This window comes from Meles meles, chromosome 1, assembly GCF_922984935.1.
Source record: "Meles meles chromosome 1, mMelMel3.1 paternal haplotype, whole genome shotgun sequence".
Taxonomy (NCBI): domain Eukaryota; kingdom Metazoa; phylum Chordata; class Mammalia; order Carnivora; family Mustelidae; genus Meles; species Meles meles.
In genome coordinates, this window is record NC_060066.1 from 60,895,627 (window position 1) to 60,923,508 (window position 27,882).

At 41.4% G+C, this 27,882-nt stretch overlaps 1 protein-coding gene across 1 annotated transcript; it reads right to left on the reverse strand.

Moving 5' to 3' along the window:
- On the reverse strand, nt 1-27,797 carry RDH10 (retinol dehydrogenase 10). Its single transcript, XM_046011121.1, has 6 exons — nt 27,377-27,797; nt 25,520-25,755; nt 5,509-5,607; nt 4,137-4,282; nt 2,203-2,334; nt 1-2,111 (listed from the first exon to the last, which is right to left on the reverse strand). The coding sequence occupies exons 1-6, from the start codon at nt 27,663-27,665 to the stop codon at nt 1,988-1,990; spliced, it is 1,026 nt and encodes a 341-aa protein (XP_045867077.1). The 5' UTR covers nt 27,666-27,797; the 3' UTR covers nt 1-1,987.
- Between the last annotated feature and the right edge of the window lie 85 nt (nt 27,798-27,882).

A 27,882-nucleotide genomic window follows, 5' to 3' on the forward strand; every position in this document is an offset into this window, starting at 1 on the left:
TTCAATGCATCAGGTTTATTGAACTTAGAGATGGACAAGCTTATAAGGTCAGTACCGAACGAAAATAGAAACAGGTTTAAATTATAATGGGTGAGAATAACATTAAATGTAAAGAAGACCTTCTTTAGTCTTAAGATCCATAAATGAGTCGTGAAAGTAGCACAGATTTCTCTGATGGTTTGAGTGTGCTCTGGGCTGGCTGGGAGGTGGAACCGGATCAACTTGGGTAAGAACGGTCTCTCCACCCCACGGTGTTAGGAAGCACTCCTTCAAAACACTTCTTTCAATCCTCAGTTGAAAATTAAGAGGCAGCCAGAGCCTCAATTATTATAATAGCCTCAGACTTGGTTATCATTTCTCTTCTTAGAGAAATTCAAACATAAATGAAGTGATTAAGGAAGACCAGCGTCAGGGACACTCAGAGTGAGGAGGACTTCCCGGAAGTGATTACAGTGCTGATCTGATCTGCGGGGCAAACTCACAGAGGTAATGAGATGCTGTTTTCCCACTTTCAGGGCTAATAAGCCCCTGATAAAGTATCTCATCTAAGTGTACGGTAACAAAGGAAATTTGAGTGTATGGCACCCTAAATTGTTAATGGCTGTTCCTGAACATTATCCCATTCAAACATTTTTTTCTTTAAGGTCTGATATGAACACCATGATTTTCTCTAGAATATTGCTGATCACTAGTAATCACACAGTCAGTGGCATGTAAGTTAATTCTTTAAATTTAATCAGTCCTTTATAAAACTTCCCAATTAATTAGTAAAAGATGGCTTATTTTAATAGCCTTAAACATTGGTTGCTATTTAAACAAGACATTCTAAAAAAAAAAAAGCAATCACATAATAGTTTATAGTAATTTACAAGTGGATGGTATACATTTAGATACAGAGGTAGAAGTCCACTTTAACAACATTTCACTAATACACATTTACCAAATTCAAGGCACGAAATAGTTTGCTTTACAAAAAAATACTGTAAAAATGTCAATTGCTGTTCTACAATGTGAATAAAACTTTCAAAAGAATCTTTACACCCTTCCAATACGTACTCCATAGAATATGATTTTTCCCCCTCACTAATCATAGTTGGCACAAAAATGGGGACTTTTTTTTAATGCAGAAGTTCCCATTTTTAGAAACTGTTCCTTTGCAGAGCTGCTATGTATTCTAGATAAAAGTCCATTCAAAGAAATGAAACACAGCAACTTCCTGAGGAAAGGGCACTTTCTGTATGCAGCAAAATTCACAGGTAGAAAATGTATGACCTTTGTGGATAAGTAGGTCTCCAGAGGAATAGAGCTTTAAGGAAAGATTTCAGAGACAAAATTAAAAATTCGACTAACACTTTAGTCCTTATGACTTTAAGAAAGAGACCTGATCCCGTTACTGTAATAATCAAACATCATTTACTTCAAATTGATGGAGATTTCAAAATTCCTTTTTTAAAAGAGCTGTACACACAAACACCACAAGCAGCCCCATGGGCTTTGCAAAACTGAAACTTAGAAAACATGAGAAAATATAGCACTAGCAGTCCTTGAAGTTGCAAGGGTGTCAACTGGCTAGAGTTTAATTACAAGAATTAATAAACTCTACGGATATTAAAAAAAAAAAACCAAAAAACCCCACACAGGTGAAACACACTGTCGTTCCCATCTCTAGGCTTTCTGCTCTTTAAGAAAAATAATGGCAGCCTGGAGATGTCACACAGTGCTTGTCTAAGAGATAGGACAGGTTTCAGGGTTCTGCCTCAAAAGACCCTGTTGGCAACAACGTAAGCTCACTTTTGCTGATCATGTTTCCAAGTCTTCTAGTCGGCTAATTTGCACTTCATTTATTGATTTTTTAAAGTTGATTAAAAAAAAAAAAAAAGTCGACGTGGGTTTAGAATCCAGAGGCTGTCAGTAATGCCGATGTGTGTCGGACTGAAGCACCTGGATCGTCTTCGGATAGAAACGATACTCCGTACAAAAAAGATCCTCAGATGCCATTTTTTGCTTCATTATTGTTTGTGGCTTGTTTTCTCTGAGCAATGAACGGGTACATACACTTGTCTGCTCCTAGGAACCGATACATGCACACAACTGCTTCAAAAGGGAGGATGCTGAAACGAGAAAGGTTCTGTTAGCAAGTGCGCACCAGCTGGCAGTAGGTCCTGGGGGAGGCCTGACCCAGGAGGGAACCCCCACAGTTACCTCTTCATGAAAGTCACGATGTACATGAGGCGGGGGGTGCAGATCATGGGCTGGTCGGTGAGGATGGCCTTCATGGCCTGCTTCACACAGTAATCAGGCTTCAGTGGGGGCAGAAAAGGCTCAATTTCTTTCCTGAAAGTTAAATATTCAAAAAATGAAATGAAGAATTAACACAAAGCAGGGAAGACTAGAAATAGACATCCAACCATTACCAGTGAGGTTATCTAAGTGTCAGGATCTCAGGCCCATTTTGTTCTCTGCATTGTGTTTTTCTATATTTTCCAAATCTTCCTATTCTGAATATATTTTATTTGCACAGCCTAAAAAACAGGTTAAAAAAAAAAAAAGAAAGCAAAATTGGTCTGCTCTTCTGTAAAGTGAGATAATGTTTTTAAAATGCCTCAAAATGTATTTCACATTATTTTTTTATTTTTTATTATTATTTTTTAAAGATTTTATTTATTTATTTGACAGACAGAGATCACAAGCAGGCAGAGAGGCAGGCAGAGAGAGAGGAAGGGAAGCAGGCTCCCCACCAAGCAGAGAGCCTGATGTGGGGCTTGATTCCAGGACCCTGAGATCATGATCTGAGCCAAAGGCAGAGGCTTTAACCCACTGAGCCACCCAAGCGCCCCTCTATTTTCTTTTTAATAGAAAAAGAAGAGGACGTTTGGCATAACAAACAGTAAACCCAAACACAATGCCAAACTTTTATGCTAAGTGTTGTTAGAATAATGATGTGTAACACTGGCATAAATTTTCTGAGTGAAATAAGTCAGCTGTATACTTTCCTGGATGCCCCAGGAGGGAAAACCAAGGCATTTTCTCTCAGGGGTCTCGGAAATGAAGAGCATATAGACAATCCTACCTTCAGCTGAATTCATTACATGACACATTGAAATAACCTAATCGTATAATTTATTCCTTTCACTTTCCATTGTCCCACCACAGCTTTGGACACCTGCCATGATGCTAAATAGGAAACAGCTAAATAGGAAACAGCGCTCCTTAGACCCTAGGCAATTGGTTCCTAAGTATATAAGACGAAAGAAACACACACACACACACACACAAACGTGTGCACACTTGGGAAAAGAGGCAGAGCTCGAGTCCATTCCCAGTCCAGACATGGAGTCAGCCGGACGATGGAGTGACTCAAATCAAGCTCCACCTACTTCACAGTGTGGCCAGCTTCAGGATGTGTCCAGAATGGCCCTGAACAACGGGGAACTGGTTCGGTTATCTTCCCTTGCCGTTCAAACTCATCCAAGCAAAGAATCTCAAAGTAAGCATGTCTTTACAAGTATCCTTTTAATGATTCGTGGTTTTGTTTACTCTGCTAGTTCAAGTCAGACGTGGCCTGACATTTATATTCCCACATGCCTCCTTTCAAAGTGTGTGGGTATTTTATTTTGTTTTTAGTAAATCAAAATAGTTCTTTTCATTTTTTTATAGTGAATCTGCCTACATATACTCTGCAAAAAGAAAGCTCCCAGATCTGGAGGGCAATATTCAAAGGTCTTTTTAGAAGAAAGGCTTACTCTTTTGTGACAGTCACATTGTTTCATATCCAAATCAAAGTCACATTCATTTACCAACACTAATACTAAAGAAACAAAATAACTCCTAAGGAAGTAGCTTCCAAGGGAGACTCTGGGTATTTATGTTTCCTCCTTTGAAGGTACAGAGAGGCCACTTTCTGTCCGATGCTTCTAAACTGACTTCCTCACGTTAGTATCAGTGTGGTACCAGAACCTTGCTTGTTAATCTTATTTACCCGAATTTTACAAACCTTGACCAATGAAATAACAGGCTTAGTTGTCAAATGATAGTTAAGGCTCAAGGTCTAATTCTACATATTCCTCCAAGATGGAAAAAAAAAAAGTTTCAAAAAAAGTTTTTTTTTATCAGTAATAAGACAGGTTTTTCCTTACCTGATTCGGCAGCCTCGGAACATGCCCGTGTCTACAAGGTAAGGGCAAACCAATGTTGTTTTAATTCCATCCTTTTCAGCAGCCTTTAACTCATGGCTCAGGGATTCATGAAAACCCACCACTCCAAATTTACTGGCACAATAATCCTGAGTTAGAGGGAGGAGAACAAAAACACTAAGTATGAGCACAGATCCCATACCACACTGACCAAACCCAAGCTTCCCTGATCCTAGTACTCTGGTTACATGTTTGATACAGAAGGTTACAGGTGACTAAGCAAAGAAAAGGAAAGCATTTTCAAAGACAGATATCTGATGTGGTTCAGTGCAGAAATAATATTTTCAAAGCAACAGCAGCAACAGACGAACACTTTTTGCCACATCGACCAAGTATCATATTACTTTGGGGAAGTTACCACAAAGGATTCTATAAAAGCTAACAAGGGGGAGCTAAAAATGGAGAGAGGTTCACTTTGAAGTGTCTGGAAAATTTACAAATGGTCTCTTGTTCAGTAAAGGAGAATGAAAATCCAGTTTGTCTAATTATCGCTAGGAGAGCAAAGGTGAACCTAGCTTGGGTTCTAAGTTGTTAGGATCCGATTTTCTCTTTAGGGTAAAGTGTAAATGGAAATGGTCAGTACACCTTGTAAACTTAAGCCAGACTTTAATCTAAGAACACATGGTACAGAAAGTTCTTATCCCTTACCCCACCTTAGATGTAGGAATGGAAATGCAGAATGTGGAAGCCATCTAGTCTGTGTCCTTTTGTGTATTTGCCTGGGGATGAGGTTTTCAGTTTTACGCGGGAGGCACCACAAGGACAAACAGAACGATACACATACAAACACTTTATTTTTGGAATATGGTGAAGAATGGGGTTGATTAAGCCCAGTTCTGCAAACTTAACAAAGCCAGATACCTCACATCTGCCATAACCATCTCCTCTGATGAATGGATACGAGACGGTTTGCTTTTGGCAAGTGGACCGAAACAGGGTGTCAAGCTCTGGCCTCACGTGTCTGTTTCCCAGGGCACTGCCACTGCCCTCCATGGTTTTGTTCTTGACCCTGTGCCTCCCCGCCACCATCAAGCAAAACTGCTAATGAAAATGGGGCATAGTGAGGGCCAGTCCACCTACTTTTCCTGCTGCTGTGGCTTGGTCAAGCTACTGTAAGTGATTTTATGGCGGAAGATACTAGAGGGGCACTCCCAACAGCTGGCCCTGGGTTACCGTCGAACATTCCACACACGGCACACAGGTGGAACAGAGTGATTTCATGAACGGGTGGGCGGCAGTATTCTTCGGAGGATTTCAGTGTACACATCACGAGATAAATCGACTGACTGAAGGAAATGCTTTATATCGCACAAACCTCAACTCCAGCAGTACTGAACAATCCCAAGGAACTTGCAACTGTCACAATATGACCATGATTAATCTCCAGCATGGTAGGAAGGAAAGCCTTTGTGGTCTGAAAGAAGATAGAGTCAAGGATTAGAACAGACACTGTGAACTTCATTTACGAACCAATCCTACGTTATGTTTTAGCTACATGATAAAATCAGTTTTACCCACATAATGGTACATTTTCCGACTTGTTTCAAGATCTTATACATTTACTAAAAGAGTAGATCCTCTGAGTGTCTGGTTAGCATAACACCGTATCATCGGTGTGGCAGGCCTATTAGAAGCCGTGACCAACCAGACTTGTAACACAAGAGCTTTTGGGGACAAGCGCCAGAGATGAAAAGAAAGCCATCCGTCGAAGGCTCTTTATCATCTTTCAAGTGATAGTTATCTGCTAATCTAAACTACTCCCAGGTCAGGGATCTTTTCATGCTTCTGACACTTTAACACAGCTATCTCACGGTCTGTGAGGGACCTCCAGCTTACCCGCGAATAAGTGCCTTGCATTAACGTCTACCTTACGGCTCTGTCTAAATAGGAAGGAACCTGCGAACGAAGAGATCTTCCAGCATCATCTTCCAACATCCAAAGCTTTACCAAAGCGCACTAGCAGGAGGTAAAGTATTTCAGGATGTAAAAATGCAGGAAGTACAGGATGCTCATCATGAGAAATGTGTCCTGTGCTAACTGACAGGAGCTTACAGCATTCTGAGTGACCACACTCCCCTGGGGGGCTTACAGGGCAGTGACCTGTCCACAGAAGCAGGTGACCCGCCACTTGGTGTAGCTGAGCACGTGGCACTTACAGGGCAATAGACCCAGGCACTGATTTCTTATTCACTAAACTCTTTCTTACCCCTCTGGCTCTTTTGCCTTTAAGACACAAGGCTGTATTAAAAAAAAAAAAAAAAAATTACTTCAAATTGCTTAAGATGATCTATTAACTACTCTACCAGGCTCCCAACAGTTTTATAACCTGCTTCTTAAAAGAAAGCAGCAAAGAGCAATCTGTCTACTGTTGAGTTATATCCCATAGCCAACACAGCTTCCCCATGATTTATGAAGCTAAAAGAACCCAAACAATACACAGCGGACTTAAAGGAGACTTGCATACCCTTTTCTGAGGATTTCCTGGCTGAGGGATCACTGAATTTTTGCATAAATATCTAATTTGTTACAATAACTTTTGCACGTACAAGATCAAAAACAGTCATTCCATTTCTTTTGAAGTTTCTCTGCATTCCAAACCATGATGCACAGTTGCCAGATGAATGGCTCTGAAGTATCCCAAGGTCTTCCCCAGTCTGACTCCTGATCATCATGCAATGACCCCCACCCCCACCCCAACTCATACCCCATCTGTCTGGGTCTCCTCACTGTGGTCACCCAGAGCACACTTATTCTCACCCACCAGGTTTTACCTGTGAGCTCATCTCCTCTCTGACAATCTACTTCCAATGCCCTCCCATGTAATTTGAAGTACAATATTAATCACATGTTTACAAAGCCTCCTGCACTTTTCAACATGCTTATGTCACAAGAGCTTCCAAATAATTCTCTACTGAAGGTGTGGAGCCTTTATATCATTCTGCACCACCTTGACTTTGTTCGTATTTCTTTAAGACATATGGTCAGGACCATCCCCTATAACATACAATTACATGTTTTGTGATAATTTGATTGATTGTTTTAGATTTATTTGCCTGGCTGCCTCAGACTAAGCTGGAAGATACTGATTATTCTTTCAAAGATCATGGGAGAACTATTGCCCTGTGATGGGTACAGTGGAGGAGAGAATGTGAACAATGTTCCTTGTTAGCTTCGGAGACCTGACTTGCTGCTGGATGGAAGAGATACACATGTTCAGCCGGATTTTACTTCTTTGCAGCAGTAAGTGGGAATGGTTAGGGTAGTTATGAGAGTAATTATTATTTTGGTGTGCTTGGTAGCCAAAAAAGGCAAGATCTGGTCCTTCAGGTGATTGATTATATGTTCAATTTTAGGCTCTCCAGCTTATATATGGCTATCAAATCACAGAACTGCAATAAGGTAATATCATAAAGAAAGATATATATTCCAATCTAAATAAGAAAACATATCCTTAAGTAACCAAGTCTGTAAGGCTTCTTTTAAGTAGCTGGTTATGATTGTTCCCAGATTAGCTAGAAAAATATAAAATGTGTTCATGATGCGACTCAGCATTTCTCAGTATTCAAAGTTTGCCTAGTCTTGGAAGACAGGGATAGATTTAGTACAAAGGATCCTACTGTTAAGTTTTTAAGTGAGGAGTCTCAATATTAAATCCCAAGGAATTACACACAACATACAACACTGGTAAGAATTTGCTGCTTAATCCCTGACCCTGTTTGTTCACATCGCCAGTGACCACTCGGTCTAGCTGGCGGCTGGCCCTGGCTGGAAACACATGGACCCCCGAGCAAGCTGGCACTAATGACCTCCCCCAAACTCCTGTGTAATGCTGTGGCCTGCAGGTGCTAAATGACTAATCCAGATCCCCAGCACCACATAAAGGTAGGTGATAGAAGATTAACAAGTTCCTAGCTGTTTTTTAAGTTTAATTTGTTGCATGGTTCTGAGACTGATTAATGACCTCTCCCCTTGTCCTGAAATTAGTCTGTGGTATTAACTTCCTCCTTCAGCGATTATTTCTTGAACATCTATTACATGCAGGTACTGTTTAATGATGTGGCCAAGCAATGATGGCTAGAATGGGAGAGCTGGTTCCGTGGCTGTCTCTAAGCAGAATTTACACTTCCCAGCACTGAACCGTGTTAAATCAGTGTATCCAGTATAAGAGCTCTAGTTTATGCACAGGGTGCTCTGGCTGCGTGTTCTAAAAAATGTGACTTGGGCTTGCTTTCCTCACCCCCTTGCTCTCCTTCCAAGTAGTCTGGAGGGACATTCAAACTACTGGTTTTGTATTAAAAAGAAAAAAAGAGAGAGAAAAGAATCTAAATATGGCTAAGTGACCAAAATCTTCTCCAACTGTGGGCTGTAAACATTTTTCAGCGAAATATGCTTCACTTTGAGTAACTAGTAAACTGTGACACAGGTTTGCTCTAATATAAAGCTTTCTGCAGAGGGGAAGAATTAAAAAAAAAAAAAAAAAGTGGCCGGTCAGTGTCTAGTTTAAAATATGTGATTTCTGTGCCTAATCAGGGACAAACACAGCCTGCTGTACAAATGAAATCCAAAGTCTCCTTGCATTTTCTCCATCCTAAGACAAAGGCTTATTTTCTTTATTTAGTAAGCACACTGATCATAGGTCTAATACTACAGTCACAACAACCGCTATCAATGTTGAGCACAACCAACAAGGTTCAGGAAATTGGGAGGTAGGAAAAAGCTATCCAAGGCCAGGGTCAGGCAGGGAACCAAGACTCATCTTCCAAGGCTGGGCTCAAACACTCAGCTCCCATGGGCCAGGCAAAGGCAAGCCTGGGATAAGAACATTCACATCAGGACCATTTTTTTTTTGTTTTGTTTTTTGTTTTTTTAAACTTGGGGTTTCAGGGCTCATGCTGGAGCCTGATCCATGTGACTGAGCACGAAGGCTGTTAATCATTTTCCTTTGCTGCCTGAATGGAGGCGAGCAATTATTGTTCATGCCTTATTTCCACAGCCCCAAGTCCTGCCTTACGTCTGGGGCACATTACCAAATAAACTTTGATCAACACCAATTCTATCCCTTACTTTATAGGGAAAATGCTGTAAATGAGTGGCTAGAAAGCACCATATTTTCAGGAATCTTCCCAAGTAACCTGACTAGTTTTCTTTTCTAATTACTCTTGCCCTCAACAGTCTGGTAGATGACATCTGAGATACAGCATATTCTGTCCCTGACACAGTTTGACAGCACAAAGAAATCTGGCACTTTGCAATGAATTATTAATGCGCACAAATATTGTAACATGTACGAGATGGGGACCAGTGAAAGGTGAAGTGCTAGTTGCCATGACACCAGTCAGTTCAAGCTAAGGTTTGTGATCTTTAACTTTGTCTCGAAGAGTCATTAAAGGAACATCAAGGGCAAATCTAAGAGCTCACCCAAATGGCTTAAGTATAAATCCTCGCGTGTACCACCATTAGTGAATCTGAAAGAGGAAACTCAGATCACTGACCGAACACCTGGACTGCTGTGTCATCCCCACTATAGGGAAGGATTACTTGGATCATAAGTGACCACTTAGTACAAGGATGTCTAAAGTATGGAGTTTGGTGGCTGGCAAGGTTAGCTAGATGCTTAACCTGAGCCAGAGAACTGCACTCCGTCGCTATGTCCTTTTGTTCAAATGTCTATGAAACAGAGGAAGCCTTGTAGTTCTTCTTCAGGAAGAGATGGCTGACTCTTGATCTAGGGTGTCTCAGAGTCAGCAACCCATATGCACTAACTGGTATGGTCAGTGGGAGAATTTAAAGTTGGAATGGACCTAGGGATCATTTTATCTGGAAAAAGAGAACACTCTCAATAATGAACTCTGGCTAAAAAGTGTGGAGACGGACCTTTGCATACCCATGAATTTTATCACAAGACTCCAATACCATAATCGGCCACCAGCTGACAGGGCTGCTATGTGACTAAAAAGAAAAAAAGAAGGAGTGGGGGAAGGACATTGACATGGACCCTGACGTTCTTACGAAACATACTTAAGTCTAATGTCGCTATAGCTCCTCAGGGTTCCTCTTCAAAGCCCTGGGCACTTTGAAAGATAACTGTAAAGGTCATATTTATAATATAAACAAGAATTTCTGAAACAGAAGTGTGACTGGACATAGACATGACATGTCCTATCTCGAGAAATCTTTGAAAGTTAGGTTTACGCCAAATTAACTTCCAACAGTTGTAAACCCCCAGATCATTCTTGGTGCTCTTAATGACACACTGGGACGCAGGGCCTGCAGCTGCACTGTCAGGGCTAATTAGCCGAAAGTTAAACAAAAGAGAATGTGAAGAAATGTGGTATCCGGCAAAGTCTGGCTTTTGAAATGTTCGAGACTGATGACATTTTAAAGGTGTAGCTAAAACACCCAGAATGTGTTCTCTGTATTTGTAAGCGATTCCAGGTTAATGGACACCAAGGAAAAAGCCATGTTAATTTCCTGAAGAAAAAGGCCACATACTGTATTTTTCTGTGTTTGCATAACTGTCTTTTGGTCAATTCCAGAAAAGCCATCTTTTAAAAAGAATCCTTTTAAAGTGTTTCTCTTTCATTTGAACACCCAAGAAACAGGAGATTTTGGTTTCTAAGGAGGGCCATAAATCATATTATGATGGGAAAAGGATTAACACCATCAGCACATACATAATCGCTTTCTGATGTATAAGGATTTTCATCTCCAAATAACAGCAGTATATAAACAATGTGAGAGAAAAAAAACCAAAACCAAAAATGACAATCAAGACTCCACTGAACAAAGAGCATCCTCTTAGCACCTCTCCAGGTGGTCCAACAATTCTAGTTGGTGTTTTGCTCCTTCTGCCTCTGTTGCTACCAGAGTAACTTATCTTTATCAGAATCACAAAGGAACATACTGCTTATTTACAAGGCTAAAATGACATCTGGTGGCACTCTTCTCCGAACCCTCAGTCACTGCTCCTGGAAAACTGGGATTTAATTTAGTACAAACTGTCGAAGACGCTGTGCAAATACAGCGAACGGTGTCAAAAATGCGAGGAGGAGAAATCCTAGCATGTTTAAAAATGGTAAAATGGTGACATACCCCCACAAGCTACCCTGGGAAAGGAACATATGGCTAAATAAATACTCTTATTCTGTAGATCTAAAGGTTATCTGCTTAGTAAACATACTGACTGCCAAACTTTAAGAAATTTCACTTCGATGCCAGAATGTGATAGTTAAAATTTTTCACTACAAAATTATCTCTAATTAGGAATTAAAAACTAAATCTATACTTGCTAGCAATATACTGACTTGAAGTATTTTAGTTGGATTTGACAGCACAAATTCTGAAATTCATAGAACTGAATGACAGCTTTTCCCCCTTTTTTCCTAGTTGGGTGTGTTTGTAGAGACGGAAAAGTCTCCCAACAAATCATGCAACAGAGCCCCAAGACAGTAAAGCCTGGAACTACTCCCTCAGACTTCACAAAATGTTCATCAAAGTCTCTTATCAGCTTGACACACACAGCTCTGTCTTCAGCCATCTAGAAGAAACTAAAGAGTGTGTCCTAACTCTTGAGTTCTTACCCATGTGACATCTACCATCCTTCTATTATTTTGAGGCTACAGGGATTAGTTTAACATTTGAAGGCATCAGCAGTTAATGCTTAACACACATGCACTAGTACACTCCTACAGTTGCCCTGCAACCAAGAAGCTAATAAAAGAGCGAGGCTTTTCAAATGAACACCTAGATGAAGACACCATTAGTTATTCAGCAAAAATAAATGCTTCATTAACTTGCCTTCCCACTGCTAAAGCACAGGATGAATCTAGCCCAAGGCAGCCACTCAGACACCAACATTCCCTTGCGTTTTAGGGTTTGCTATGCAGAAATACCGGAAAGGAGGTGACTTAAAACTCAATCTGTCTGGAAAGGACACTGGTTTTTGGAGTCCAAAAACCACATGGTCCCAGCTGCCAATCAACTGTCCATTCTTGTTACTAGACCTCTTTGAGTCTTGATTTTTAACTCATCTGTGAGACAAAAAGAGGACGTTCTCCATTTGTTCAAAAATGTTACGACGACTTATGTCCAACAATTCTTTCTTGGATTCCTACCATGCGTTGGAAATACAAGTTGTAACACTGAGGTGTACCTTGCATAAGACTCTCGTAAATGACTCAGCAAGGTGTCAGTTCCATTAGTACAGAGGCCAGCAGCTGGAGAGCAGTAAAAATCTGTTCATTAAACATTTATATGATGTCATGACTGTGCCTCTTAAAATAATGTAACTTGAATTCATGCCTCTTACATATTAATGAAATTACACATTCTCTGCAAAATAATCGTTTTTTTGTGTGTTTCAGTTGAGTTCACAGAAGCTCAGAATGTTGAAAGAAACTGAATGCTGAACACAGTTTTTGAAGTGCTGTTTTCCTGGACCCTCCCCCTGGCTGAGTCCTAGATGATCAAAGGAGTGTTCCATGATCTCCTTCAAGCTCAGGGCGCTTTCCCTATTTAATAATGCTTTATAGAATAATGAAAATAACCCACAAAATTGCAGCCAAATAGTCTGCTAAACAACACTTTGTCATTAATCCCTTTGGTTTGCTCCAGACTCAAATCACATCTCAGAAACTGTAATAAAGACAGATCTTCCAAAGGGCAGAGGCTTCAGTTCTGCTCCAGTGACTAGCAACCACTTCCGTGAGGCATAAACACCGCACACAGGCTCGGCCACTGCTCAGGCTATCCAAAGGGGCAGGACTCCTTTGTCCCTCCTGCCCCCATTCCACCAGCTTTACCCAACAATGTCCTCATGATCACCTCCCATCATCCTTTGTATTTCATATGTCTAAATAGTTGAACTTCTCCCTCACTTCCTAGTTTGCTTACTGTGGAGTCTTTAAAAAAAATTAAAATCTTTACCTAAATGAAATATAAAGATAAAGATATAATCAAGAGGTTACTCCTGAAAACTTATTTTATTCTTAAGCTTGCATGGTAGCAACACAGAATTTACTCATTGTATATGAGTCTAAGGGGTACCTATATTGTATCAGGCACTGTTAAAGAGAAAGCTTTGTGAACCTCCGAAAGAAATGCACAGTAGCAAATCAAGTTCCATACAGTCCAGTGATGATTTTTTCTAAGCTTTAGTTCTTGTAATGTAATGACATTTTTCTAGGCTTAGAAGCCATCCTGGGCTTTTTAAAAAACCTCACAACTTAAATTTGGGCTCAAAAGCCCATCAGTTTTAGGTTATATGTTCATGCCTTTGAACTACCACTCCACAACGAAATTAAGAAATATCTTCAAGGGTAATAATCCTGATCCAGCTACTGGTCTGTTCTCTCCTCGTGGGAGAAGAAGACTAAAGTGAATTAAAAGACAGCAGTAATCACTTGTCAATCACAATTCTGGCTAACTTACCTAAAACATTATTGAATTGTGAAAACTGAAAAGGAAGACTTCCCCTTAGGTATCACAAGTGGATGAGACATCATGCTCTCTGTTAGCCAATACTGGAAGCCAATGATACACCAGGGCCAGGAGTGGAGGAAGGGGTATACACAATAGGCAAGGTGGTAACTTACTTCCTGAGTGGGAAGAATGTATCTCTTCCCTGAAGGGTCTTGACTTTCTTTCATGATACTTATTGCTTTGGAAACTCCACTCCGGGCACAGTCACCAAGGGGAATAGTGAGCAAGATAGCACCTGCACTCTTCCTTTTAGACACTAGACCAGAATCCAAAATAAATAAATAAATAAATAAACCTAGTCTAGGATTGGAACAGTGTGTGTGGTCTGGCATTTTTCTTGTCTACGAGATTCCTAAAGGGCTGATTAGCTCATGAAAGAAAAACAAAAAGGCAGCAGGAAGGAGAATATTGAGAAAGTGGAAAGGAAAATGCACATTCAAGACCAGTTCCTCTTCAAAATGTGATGTGCCAGAGAATCACCTGGGATCTGGAATCTAATACAGATTTTGATCCGGTAGGTCTGGGAGGGGGCCTGAGAGTCCGCTTCCCTAACATGTAGCCTGCCAGGTGATGCTGCTGCCACCACTGCCCTGGAGTGCAGGCTGAGTACAAGGTTCTAGTGTGACCTGGGGAATCTACTTTAAAACTCAAGTGGCTTCAGATCAATTTCTCCTAGAAGCTCAGCAAAACTGCAAGATTTCACTACCCTTTAGCCTACCTGTGTTCTCTGAACCAGGATATCAGAGGCTGGGAAGCCCCACTCTTCACTCCCCACACCATTTCCCCAACAATGTTTTTAAGATAAGGTTGGTTCAAACCAAACAAGCTTGCCCAGAGCCTTCTACAGACAACTATGAGAGAGTTTACAGACGGCTTCTCTGTATATTTGCCGTGGACCCATTTTCAGCACTAGCAAGGCCCTCTGCTGTCATTTGAATGCTTGTGTTGCCACAATTCACATTGAAATCTAATGCTCATTGCGATGGTGTTAGAAGGGGGGTCTTTGGGAGCCCTCAGGAATGGGATCAGTGCCCTTTGCCCCAGAGAGATCCCTCACCCCTTCTGCCGTGTGAGGTTTCAGCAGACCCCTGTCTACCAACCAAGTAGGTCCTCCCTAGAGACCGAATCTGCTTGGCACCCTCATCTTCTGGAACTTCAAACCTCCAGAATAGTGAGACATAAATTTCTGTTGTCAGTAACGCACCCAGTGTCTGGAGTTCTGTTCCAGCAGTGTAAATGGACTAAGTCACCCCCATAGCCATTAGAACAAGCTCACAAACACAGACAGAGAAAGCTTCAAAGTCCTCTCCCTGCATCCACAGAGGTTTTGAAGGCTCAGCTTTCAAGACAAGGCCCTTCAGCCTCAGCCTTTACCTGTTCCGTTTTTCTTATTTACCTTTCTGAAAATTTCATGCTTTGGTAAGCCTGTGAGGAAATCACACCTAGAAAAAAAATTAGCCCTTTACAAATCAGACGCTTGGGTTTAAGTTTGGATGCCATCGACTAGGAAAAACTGCCTCATTTTGAAAATCCATGATTATCATTTCTAAAATGCAAAGCTTATGGAGTTTTCTGGAATTCTAATCCCATAAGATTATGTTACAGAATAAAGCTTTAACATTTTCTAGGAGATAAGCTTTAAAAAAGTCAGAACAAAAACCAAAAAACTAAAACCATCCTGTTACTGACATTTTGGCACCAAGTGTTTATAGAAATTTGCACAGCCAAATCTTGTTGAAGTGCCCCGTTTATTTGCTACTTTTTGTGTGCAGCTTCTCAGTGCTGCCACGTGAATTAGGAAAAGCAAGGAAGCTAAGTGACCAAGGATATCCTACAGTCATCTCAATGAAGTAACCATCTCAGATGTGAACCACGGAAAATTACAGAAAAAGCACAGAAAAACACTTGAACTGGCCTTTAGTAATAAAATTCTAGTGTGGTATTGGTTCTTTAGTCTAGAATTTTACATTCTTGTCTAATTTATGGAGCAAACTTTCTGATGATATGAAGCTAGGGTTCATTAGTCATTGTTAAATGAACTATGCTAGTTTAAAAAAAATCCACATTTGAAGGTGGGTTCTTTCATTATACCAAAGGGCAAAAGCATAAGTGACTCACAGGAAAGTCTACTGGCTTTGAACATGTAGCTTGGGTGAGTATTTGTAGAGATTCTAAACTAAAGTCCTAGGATGAGAGACTGAATCCTAGCTTCTTCTTTCCCCAGGGGTGACCTTAGGCAATTCCTATAACCTCTCTCATTTGTTTCCTCATCCATAAAAATGGGGATAATGGCTCTACTTAATTCAGAGTTGCTTTGAGGCTCAAATGAGAGAAGAGTGTTTATGAAAGGGTCTGTAAAATTTAAGTGCTATATAAAAGTACCGGTAAATGAACTCCAGGCTCATTAAGCATATATTTATAGGCTCTTTTGGTTATAAGTGCTATCTATTTTTGGTTATGTTGTTTCTTCAAGTTCCTGCAATTCCTGGTTCTTCCTTTGTATGGCTCCCAGGCCTCCCTGCCCTCCAGGCAGCGCCAGACCACGCTTCCGGCAGAAACCCACTACCTGACCACCAGAAGCGGCTTCAAAAACCATAGTACTGAGCATCTGCTTTGGCTGCCCCGACCCCTTTCACCCAGAATCCTAGCCGATGCTGGGAAACAAAAACGCTTTCCATAACCTCTTCTCTAATCCTCTCCTTTAGTCCTCTTTTACTAGGAGCAGACAACAATGATTTTAAAAGATAAATTAATAACGCTTGGCAGAGAAAAGTCCAGCAGACATAATACTAAAAGTCGGTACAGAACTATTTTAAGATAATTTATTATACCTGGTGTTTCTTTTTTCCAAGAGACTGTAGAACTATCCCATTTTTTAAAATCCTTGAGAAATCAATAGGGGGCAGTACGTTAAGTGCAATTTGCAGGTGGGAAAATTCAGGCTTTGAATTTTAAGTTTCACTTGTCCTCAAAATACCCATGTGCTTACATAAGTTACACCACAAATATTTTCCCAGTTACACTGATTTGGGAAGTGTTATTTTGAGCCCCATTGTTTAGAATAACACCAAGGAGCTGAACCTTGTTAATATTTAAAAATTCCAGTACCAAGCTTATTTGAAAGAAAGTCAAGAAATTCACATTTTATGCAAGTAGCAAATGAGAAACACTACGGTTTCCCCAAACCAATAAACAAAAAAGCCTACAACCAAAAAAACAAAAACAAAAACAAAACCACACAATGACAACAAAAAATAACCTTCACAACATTAACACAGTTGCCATCTTTCACATATAACTTTGTGTGATCTTTGAAAGTTTCACAGACCAAGTAATGTTTTGTTTCCGAATGTGAATTCATTGTAAGTGGCTTGTCAGTTGGGCTAATTTGACAGCACTCAAGGTTGCGGCGGTAATTGCCCTTACTTGTTAAATATTCTAGCAGCATTTGCTGCAGTGTTGAAAGTTTTATGATCATTATGAGAGGATATTCAATTTTTCCCCGTGGTTCACTTAATTTTAGTTTCAGAGCATTTAGGAAAATGGTCTCTGACAGGTGTGAACTTGAGTTTTCAAGAGAATTGACAAATAAAGTAAAAAGAAAAAGGAATTCAAGGAAGGGCCATGCTGGGTAAGATCAAGTAAACCATGTTAGCATTCCTCATGTTAGCATTCCTCGTGTTGAAAGGCATACCCTCCAGTGCTGCGATGGCGTAAGCCTGCAAACCCAGGCGGAGGGGGACTGACTGGCTGGCCAAATGTGTCAGGGTAATCGTGATTAAATCCCAAGGCCATGCTCTGACAACCTTTACTCTGCACAGCGGTATCTTAACAGTCTTAGGTCACAACACAGGGAACTTCGCTAAGGCTGCCCTACCACAGGATTAGCTGTATGCTCTACCTGTCCACTTGGTATTTTCAAAGAAAGAATTACAAAATTCCATCCTCTGGGTTAATTTCCCATTATGCTTACAAAAGAGGTCGCAGACTAAAAGGAACTTCTTAGGTCAGTTAACAGAAACTATAAGAAAGGGTTAGTTCTATGAATAGCTAACTCCTACAGTAACTTCTAAGATTAAAAAAAAAAATCACTAATTAAACCGAGAGAGATTAACACATTTTAATCTGATCCCCAGAGTTCCAGGCTCAAAACATTGGATTTAACTCATTCAGTTGATACAGGGAGTAGTTCCCTGTTTCTTAAGGACTATCAGAGTTTGTCATACACCAAAGATTAGCTACAAAAGGCCCTTTATCTTGGGAAAATTACTGCTTGTGAGTGCAGAAGGAAATAAGATACAAATCCACCCTGTCGGGACACCCCCTAGTGGAAATTCAGTATAGTACAATTTGGGGTTCCAAAAATATCCTGGGTATTTGGGACTTAACACACTGTGTCTCAAAAAGGTTTTTTTCAGCCTGTTGGCTATAACTGCACCAGAGTCACGAGCCTTATTATTCATTGGGCATTCTAAAACAAGCAAATAAACATGTCATCTACACATCTATCCATATAGGCTGGTATCTGGATTAAATGGAGGCAAACTGGCTACTTATCATAATTGAATGAGGCTTAATTTTAGTTTCTGAAAGAAACAGGACAGAAAGTTTAGATGAGTCTGTTATTAATGTTCATTAACTAAAGGAGCTTAAGAAAAGGGGAGTTTCCTACTTTTTTTAAATTTAAATTTTAGCTAGTCAACATACAAGGGGTTTCCTACTTCAAAAAATTATTCTAAGTCCCAAATGAGGTTATTAAACTTCAAGTTAACTAAAGTCAATTCACTAGAATTTGCCAAAGATCTTAAAAATCTGAAAATGGCTAGGGTGAAAACAAACCTAAGGGCAGAGAATAAATCTGGAGAATGAGAGCAGTTATGTATTTGGCCATGGGGCTTGTAGCTCTTCTCTAGGCCCCTGTGACCCAATCCTGCAATAAATGGCTGAGGGCCCCACCCAGGGAACATTCCTCCATTCAGCCTTTCTGAAAAAGCTATTAAATCAGTGTTAGGCCCAGTTAAAGAACACCTTCACTTTGCCTTCACTTTGAGGTGTCCTATAGATTAATTTCTACTACGTTATCTACAGATAATGGATTAAGTCCTAGATGTAGAAATAACAAGGGAGAAAAGACCAAACACCAACTTTGCTTCAAGGAATCGAGATAAACAGCACATAAGCAAGCAAGAGTGGGCCATTCCCTGAACCAGGACTTAAACTACTCTACAAGGACCACCTCTTCAATCTATAAAGATACTATTAAGTCAACATGAAAGTATTTTGAATATTTTTTTCCCTCCCAGAAGGAGTGATACATTTTGTTTAAACTATTCAACTGATTTTGTCTCCCAGTAAGGCAGGTCTCAGATGGCAGAACAGCTGAGTGCACAGGGCTCCATCAGGGGCACAGGGTGACTAGCCCAGCAGGAGTTTAGGGTTGACCAGGAGACATAATAGGCGATGAATTTGGAAGGGAGGTGGAAATCAGCTTTAGAAGATCTAAGCTGCCATGTTAATGAGCCTGGACTTCATGCTGTGAACAAGACGGTGACCCAAAGGTATGGAGTAGGTTCTTGTCAGCATAGTCCTTAAGCACACACATAGTAAATTCGAGTCTGCTTAGATAATCATAGGTTGAAGAGCAAAAGCCGGGAACGGGGAAAGAAGTTCAGACACTCTTTCCAAAGTCTAGGCAAGAGGCAACAGAAGCACGGGGGAGGACACGGGACTGGGAAGGAGGGGATCAAAGTACATGGCAGCAACAGAAGAGTCAGGACCCACGAATGTGGGCAGGATGGAGAATTAAAGATACTGCTGATGTTCCCAAACCTGGCCCTGGCCATACCAGGGGACTCAAGAAGAGGCAAAAAGGAGTTGGTTCAGTTTTGAGACATTGATTTTAGGAATGAGGGGAACAGCCAAAACAGCTGTGTGAACTTGGGAACGGTCTCAGAAATTAGATCAAGCTACTGAAATAAACAGATTACCCTGCTAGAGTTACAAAGTGAGAAGAGGTTGGAGCATGTAATACTAGTCATTACATCTCAGAAGTAGGGAGGCCAGGAGGACTTGGGAAGACAGAAGAGAAGCAGGAGAAAGTGGGCTTATCGTGGAAACTAAAGACTGGAGTTTAAGAGATGGTTAACAGGATCACATTCTGTAGAAAGATCAAGCTGCACACTGGCAACGAGGGGAGCACTGCTATTTCTTCATATGATCTTGGTCACTTAGCAATATTTTCTAAACCACTGACGTATCTGGACACAGATTTGAACACACATCAAAGATGCTGCAAGGATTTTTATAGGATGGTGCCCTGCTCATACCAGTTACGTAAAGTGACATTTTATCACACCACAGATGTTGATTTCTAGTAGCAATAGAAGCAATTTGGGCCTACCACATAACATACCAAATATAGAAACTCAAGGTTTAAGGGGCACGCGATCTTATTTTGTATTAGAAAGCAAGGCTATGAAATGTTAGGGATAGGAGTATGTTAGGGATACAGTCCCAAGTATCCAAGTGATTGCTACCTGAGAGATGTTTTTAAATGGGACCACAAGAATTAATAAGATAAAGTATGCTTACCCATGTCAATTTACAGTTCAGTTGAAATATAAAGTCTTTCTGAAGCTCAAACATTTGATTTTTAAGCATATGATATTTATTTAGCAACAGAAACCAGTTCTAGTACAGACTTAAAAACTGGCCGTGAATTCCAACTTCTTAGTAGCTACCTTAAGATAGGAAAATACTACTTTATAAAATATATGGTATAACAGTTCTTAAAATAATGGTTTGAAGGAAGAAGTACCGGCCAAAGAGTTTTATATGAATACTTTAGAAATGATTTTTAAAAAACTCTAAATCTAAGAGACCTCGAACAGAACTAGGTTTCTCTAACCAGAGAACAATACAGCACTTGAGATTAAAAACCAGTAAATCACATAGGAACTTAAACATGAATGATTAGGGACCATTCATGAGATATTAGGTACCACCATAGCACTAATGTCTTTAAGTGCTACATTACTCAGATCTAGCTGGTGGGCTTTTACTTTTCCTGGATGGATTTTAACTAAATAGACTTTAGACATTTGGATATAGATAAATGCCTAATTCAGTAATTAGTATTTTAAAACTGTGAAACCTTTTAAGTTAAGTGGTCTATTAATTAACTACCAATTATCTTGTCTGACTACCATATCAATAGAAGTAAATTACCGACTTGCTATTTGACAGATTTAGCCCTTTACCATGCAAAATTTCTTCAGAACATAAAAGGTCTGGAGTTAAATGCTTTTGCTTCCCCCTTTTGGTTAATCAGGGATCAATTTGCTGCTCACGTATAAAGGCCAAGTGCAGCTCTTGGGCCAAAACGGATCTACAGATAAACTCTGTCTTGTAAAAATGGCAGGCTAAGATTCTACTCCTCTTAAAAAATAACAAGTGAAGCAATATTCATGTTCGGGGAAAACACAGGCTGGCAATTCCTGTATGGAGGCCGACTTGCATGTTTCAAAGGAGATGAGCAAGGTATTTTCCAGCTTTCGTATCCCATGGAGCCACAGAAAGGGCCTAAGTGAATGCTTGCTAGTATTATGGCAACATTTTTTTAAAAAATATTTTTTAAAGATTTATTTATTTATTTGACAGAGAGAGCTCACAAGTACGCAGAGAGGCAGGCAGAGAGAGTGAGAGGAAAGCAGGCTCCCTGCTGAGCAGAGAGCCCGACGCAGGACTCGATCCCAGGATCCTGAGATCATGACCTGAGCCGAAGGCAGCGGCTTAACCCGCTGAGCCACCCAGGCGCCCCTAGTATTATGGCAACATTAAAGTGCATTGTGTTGCACACGTTCTCCTTGGTCTTGCACTGACCCTGACGAGAATATTGCACAACAGATTATACTGACTGGAGTCTATCCCAAACCTATCACTTCTTGATGGGCAATCAAGAGAAGGTTCCTAGGAGAGCTGCTGGTGATAGAAGACTCCTGGAAGGTGGGATCATCACAGCAGACCGGAGGGCTGGGTAGGATAATGCTGAGCACAACAAAAACTTTCAATGTGCAGGGAAATAAACCGTATGAGGTTCAGAACCAAGAAGGGAATTACAGTGGGCATCCTCTCCTTGAGGCCCCACCATTGGCAGGTAGGAATGGTTGCCACAGGTTCGATTTGAGCCTGTTCCAACTGGGATATCAACACCGGCCTTCTCCAAGTTGCTAGCCTGGCACCCATGAGCAGATTTAATACACTATAGTAAATGTGAGCACCCGGTTGGGGCAAGGAGAGTGGAAAAGCTGTGTAGCAAAACAAAAGGAGATACAAACCATTATGAATGTGAGCCAGCCCCATTTTGAGGTCTCCTCAATCTTGCACAGTGTCAGTCCACCATAGGCTTACCTTTCAAAATTTCAGCAGACGGGCCCCTGTGAGCATCCTGAGCAGGTGAATTCAGAATTTCTTCTGAATTTTTAAAAAACAGAAGTCTAGCCTATTGAACACTCATTTATTGCGTGTTCATTGACTCTTAGGAGTGGAGTCCTATTCCAAGCAGGGGAAAACAAATAGGAAGGATAGAACAAACTGCCTTCAGACAGCTTGCCATCTATTTTGGAATTTCAGGGCACGATGCATTAAAAAAAATAAATAAATAAACCAAAGAGCACATACTATGCCACAAAGGGTGAGAATGAACAGATGCTGCAAGACATTAATGGCAAGAAGAGAGAAAGCTTCAGACAAGCCATTTAACTGCAGCTACATCAGAAAACAAGGGATGGGACAAGATGATCTCGAAGGATCCTTGCAGCTCAAATATTCGAAAATGCCGGGAAAAGGGCTGGAATGGGGAGGGAAGACCGTATTAGGAACTTGTGCTAGGCCTTAAAACATACATAAGGTTTTTGTACACAATTCTCAATTCTTTAAGAGATGACAAATTTTTGGTTTTCTACTGTCATGTGAGAACATTAGGCCCCAGCAACACGTCATTGTGTGAGGAAAATAAAAAAGTGCTGCAGTGAAAAAAAAAAACAAACAAACATACCGGAGTGGAGGAAGAAGGTCTTGAAGGCAGAGGCAGTAGTAGAAGGGATTTTAGGTAGTGAGGCCCACAGCTTTTCAGTGGAAGTCCACACGGTTTTCTATGTCATTGCATAGGACTTTAACGCTGGGTCAGGATCAACATACCATTCAGTATTTTACGAAAACAGACAGCAACTGCTACTTACAAGTCTGGCTCAAGACTAATCATTCAAATGACTAAACGCCTCTCTGCTCAGCTGATCTACTTTTTAAATAAAATGTATGGGGCAACTTCTTCTCCCCACCCAGATACGGTAAAAAGACACGCTGGTTATTTTCTTTGGAAGAAAAACAGCACATGCTAATATATCTTTAACAGTTGTCAGACATTTTTGCCTAAGAGGACTACTGGAAGGGAAGCTGAATTCAGGTAGCTCTTACATCATCTAACACCCCCCACCTCCCACCCCACCCCACCCCCCGTCAAATCACTGTAAAAATTATAGTAAGCCTTCTTCTAAATTTTAGTAGCTAGATCTCAATTTCTTAAAGGGTTTATAAGGCTCGGCAAGAAGTCAGAAATTCCAACTCTAAAATGAATTTCCTGACTCAATATTGAAAATAAATTCTTAAGTTTAGATGCTTAGGGGAAAAACAGCTGGAGAATTCAGGAGCCTCCCATATTTTAATACGAAGTGACGTCATTACCATCAAGGCTTCCAAGAACTCCCTAAATTCTGTAGTTAAGCAACATCTCAAAGCAAAAGTAAGGACTCTGGGAAGGTGGTACGTTCCTCCTTAGTATATGGGTTCAATTCCACAATCATTTTCCTATTGGAAATTTGATTCAATTTTCTCCTTAGGTTAGAAAGTAGTCTAATGTTAAGGCACAGTTCATCAATTGATGTGCATTTTCAAAGCCAAAGCTATGGATTTTCTGTGTTTAACACACTCTCAATTAGCTCTCATTTTACGGAATGTCTAGCAAAGAGAGGCTGCTTTCCTCTTGAGGTATTTAACTGAAGATTTAAAAGTGTGGTTACATTTGAAATTTTATTATCCGGCAAAATAATCGTACAGAGAAAGCAAGCAAGATGACTAAACTTTAGAGCACAGTATAGGTAAAAGTTTACAGTTCAGAAACCGAGGATCATCTCAATGAAAGGTTATTGGAAAAGAACAGTCCCGGTATTGGCGGTTCACAACTAGCCTACCAATGGCTGTATATCTATTTAAAGATGACAAGTTGACCGAGAGCAACTGGAATTTCTAAGGCAGCTTCATCCTCACCATTCTACTTGGAAAACTACAAGTCCATTTGCAATTCACATGTGTCTTATTTCAAATGGTGGTTGTTCTACTCAGAATTATAAAAATGTAAAGTTCTTGATAAACCATAATGCCAAGTTTATTCATTTGTACCGGTCTTTACTCACCTGATCCACCGCCTTGCCACTTGCCACTTGTTCTTATGCACCCCATGGCAGCAAGGACTTTTATTCAGTTCCCCACCCCCAATGCACACAACACACACACACACATACACTCTTTCTCTCACACCTATGCACACACCCATGTGCACAAGCACACTTAAATCCCGCCAAACTGCATTTGGTAATCTCCATACTCATTTAAAACATCCATATGAGTTGGCTCACACCACGTGTGTGTTCATTTCTAGAGGTTTGAAAATGAATTAAATAAAGCTCATGTTTTAAAATAAAACATTAAAGTAAGCTTCTTTCAGGATCCGAGAAATGGCCTGATGTTCAAGGAACAACATTTGAATAAGTACTTCTAAAAGCCAGATTAAGTTTGTAGGCAGCTGCTAAAAAATTAGGAGGTTTAATGTGACCTATTTAGAAGAAACAGTTCTTTGTGGTGTTCGATTAGAAGGCTAATCCGCCTATAGAAAATACAAAACGAAATTTCTTATCTCCTTACCCTTTCTTTATTGGCTCTTACATGTCTACAAAAGTAAACGGGAATTACTGTGGAGGAAGAAGAAAATAAAGAAGGTCCACAGTGTTGAGTTAGAGGGGAGAGCTTCACACCTTCCATTATTAAAGTTTAACTGAAAAACTGGCATCTGTTTGGTCCCCAGAACAAGAAGGCTCCCCTTCCCCCTCATCCTTAGATGCTATAGGAGCTCTGATGGCTAGAAGCTGATATGGTTTTAAGTCCCTCGTTCCCCAAGTCTCATGGTCCTCCTATCCCTCATATAGTGACTCTGTGGTCCTAGCAGGGTGACCTCTGTTCTCCTAAGAGAGGCATCCTGTAAGCTGAGAAAGTTCTGACATGTACTCCATCAGGACAAGGCCACAGACCCTGTGGATGGTCAATGGATGTTAAGTGACTGCTAGGGTGGCCTGACCACTCCCAATGGACCACAAATGCTGATCTCAGAATCTCTGGCACTTTCTAAAATGCGGCTGAGCAGTAATTTGGAAGCCTAAACTCTGACTTCAGGAATTCATAAGAACAACCAATGTTTTACAAACTCAACAGAAAGTAAAATAAACAAACCCAGGGTTTTATGCTCCCTCTTGTTATTTTTATGGCAATCTTTCAAAACTAGTTCAAAATGTTCAGTCCTTCGCCCTCTTCAGAAAGACGCATGGGTAGGGTAGAAAATAATTATTTGATAGTAACTGGCAATGCAGTGTAATTCACCACGGGGAAATAACAAATTAGAAAGCAGCTTTCCAGTGAAACAGTACAGGTGTCTTTCAGGCTGGTACCGAAGTCTGGCTCCTTCCCAACCTTCTCCTTGAGGAGGGCCTAGTAATAAAAACAAGGATGTTTATATTTACCCAGAAGTGTGCGTGGCAATTGACCATCATGGTTCTCTCAATGAGCTCATCGGGACATTCCAGAAGGTGATGCCCAGAGACCACTCCAGCATTATTGACCAGGACTGAGACTTCGCCGACCTCCTTGCGGACCCTTTCTGCCGTCAGGTAGACATTTTCCCTCTTTCCCACATCACAGGTGTAGGTAAAAACCTGCAAGTTACAGTGGGGCAGAATTTCTTCCTCACCATTTCCAGCTGTCCTCAGAAGTCCAGATGAAGTGGGGGGGAATGGAACAGAGAAGGGGGTGGGGGATGCAAAATGTGAGTCACATGGCAATCAGTAGGACAAAGATCACACAAAGCAAAAATACTACAGTGAGCTTCAAATTTCTAACACCCTGAGGCTTGCCAATGACTGAACTTACAGCTGCCTTCCTCCCCCAAAAGTCTTTGGGAATTACAGCAATTTACCGGATAACTTTGCTTAGGGGAAAATCATGTAATTGTGACAAGCCCGATACAAGTCAGACCTCATGGGAACAGCTTCCTGGAGCTAAAGACACCTGGAAAAAACTGATCTCAGCCCAGAGAGTAACACCCCCCCCCCAACACAAACACTACACACTCCTCTTTTTTGAGGAACGGTGGCCAGAACCGGCTTTTACTCTATTAGTACCAGCACCCTCAAAATGGAAAGTCTCCTTCAGGCTCACAAATCAAAACTGCAGTTAACAATCTGAAGTCATCCAAAGCCAAGAAATGAACCTAAAGTTTCTCATGAAAGAATGGAGGTCACTGGTTTGTTTCATCTGGAATAGCTGAGATCTCCTAAGAAGCACCTCACATAAATGAAACTTATAGGTAAATATGCAATTTTACCACATAAGATCTCAATTTAAAAACCAAAATTCTCTTTCCTGGTTTTTGAATACTTTTTCTCTTTTAGGTTTTGGCAGGGAGCACAATAATCTGTATTTGCACCTTTCCATACCACTGTTGAAAATGTAACATTCTCGACCTTTGATTTTCTGACCTAAAAGGCAGGTGCCAATAGTTTTAGTGAAAAAAAAAATGATCGATATGGGGGAGGGGTGGTGTCTGAAGTTAATCTTCCTAGTATAATTCAATGTTTTATCTGGAAATGAAAAATTTTATCAGAGTAAGAGCCATTACCAAATTTCCTAGACCAATATTTATGGTTGGTTATGGTCTCCGCTTTGGCTTAAAAAAAAAAAAAAATCTCAGATTCAGGTTATTTAATAACTATACCGTGAGGCAGATTTCCTGAGGTTATCAAAAACATGAAATAAATTTATAATGAGGCTTAAATGTTCCAAACGCTTTGAAAGGTAGGACATCTTTCAATGAGGCTGAGTATTTAACTAAAGCACTTACTTGTCCCTGGTGAAACAATGTTAATTATTTTCTTGTGGCTAAACTTATAGTGAAATCATCAATGCTGCCCCAGCCTCGGCGATTCAGACCACGGTAATAATATAGATACATTCATCAGTCGAGTCTGAGAATAACTTCCCCAGACACTTCATTGCCCCACCGCAAACCAGAGGGAGGCATTTCTTTAGAATTCAAATCTGTGCTCGCAAGTTCGCTCTGCCTTCGCTATCCTCAGATGGTTTAGGAAGCCCAACATTCTTCCCCCAGGACCTCCGGAAAGACAAGGGTTCGGCACACCTTTCCCCCTTCTAAGACAGAGGTGACCGTGTTCCTTTCTCACGGGGCAAATTCCACTCGCAGGAGACGAGGGGGTGCTTCTCTTCCTTGCGAGCCGGGCTCACCCTGGCAGTGGGGTTTCGGGCCCTCCCGGAGACGCCTCGGGGGGTGGGGAGAGGCTTGATCCCGCGCAGGTCCGAGTTACCTTGCAGCGCCGCGGCGTCGGCCGCCTCCAGGTCGCGGTAGATGTGGCGCACCATGCCCGCAGTCTCCTCGTTGCTCTGGGTGTTGATGTCCCAGAGCACCAGCAGCGCCCGGCGCCGGGCGAACTCGAGCGCGAAGAGGCGGCCCAGGCCGCTGCCGGCGCCGGTGATGAGACACACCTGGCCCGCCACGCTCTTCTCCTTGGGCCGCACCAGCCAGCGCGCCGCGGCCAGCACGAACGCCCAGAGCACTTTGAAAGTGACCACGAAGAACTCTACCACGATGTTCATCGCGACGCCCGGAACCGCGCACGAGTCCAGCGTCCGCGTCCGCGCCCACCCCGCGCAGGGCAGCCGGGCTCCCGGCCCCCGGGGCGTTTGTCAGAGCCGCGGAGAGCAGAAGGCTGCGCCCCGCGCCCTCCCTCGAGGTGCCCTCCGGGCTGGAGTGCGCGGCGCGGCGCCGCTCCCTGCTTGCGCGGGGACACTCCCGCCCGGGCTCGGCGCGGTG

Bases quoted from the DNA above. Each gene is read 5' to 3' on its own strand.
- RDH10 (XM_046011121.1), bottom strand. From the start codon at position 27,665: ATGAACATCGTGGTAGAGTTCTTCGTGGTCACTTTCAAAGTGCTCTGG. The intron at 5,608-25,519 runs GTAAATATAAAC...ATCTTCTTTCAG, and splicing joins ATTGCCACGCACACTTCTGG to ACCACAAAGGCTTTCCTTCC. The intron at 2,335-4,136 runs GTAAGGAAAAAC...TTTAACTTTCAG, and splicing joins TTCCGAGGCTGCCGAATCAG to GAAAGAAATTGAGCCTTTTC.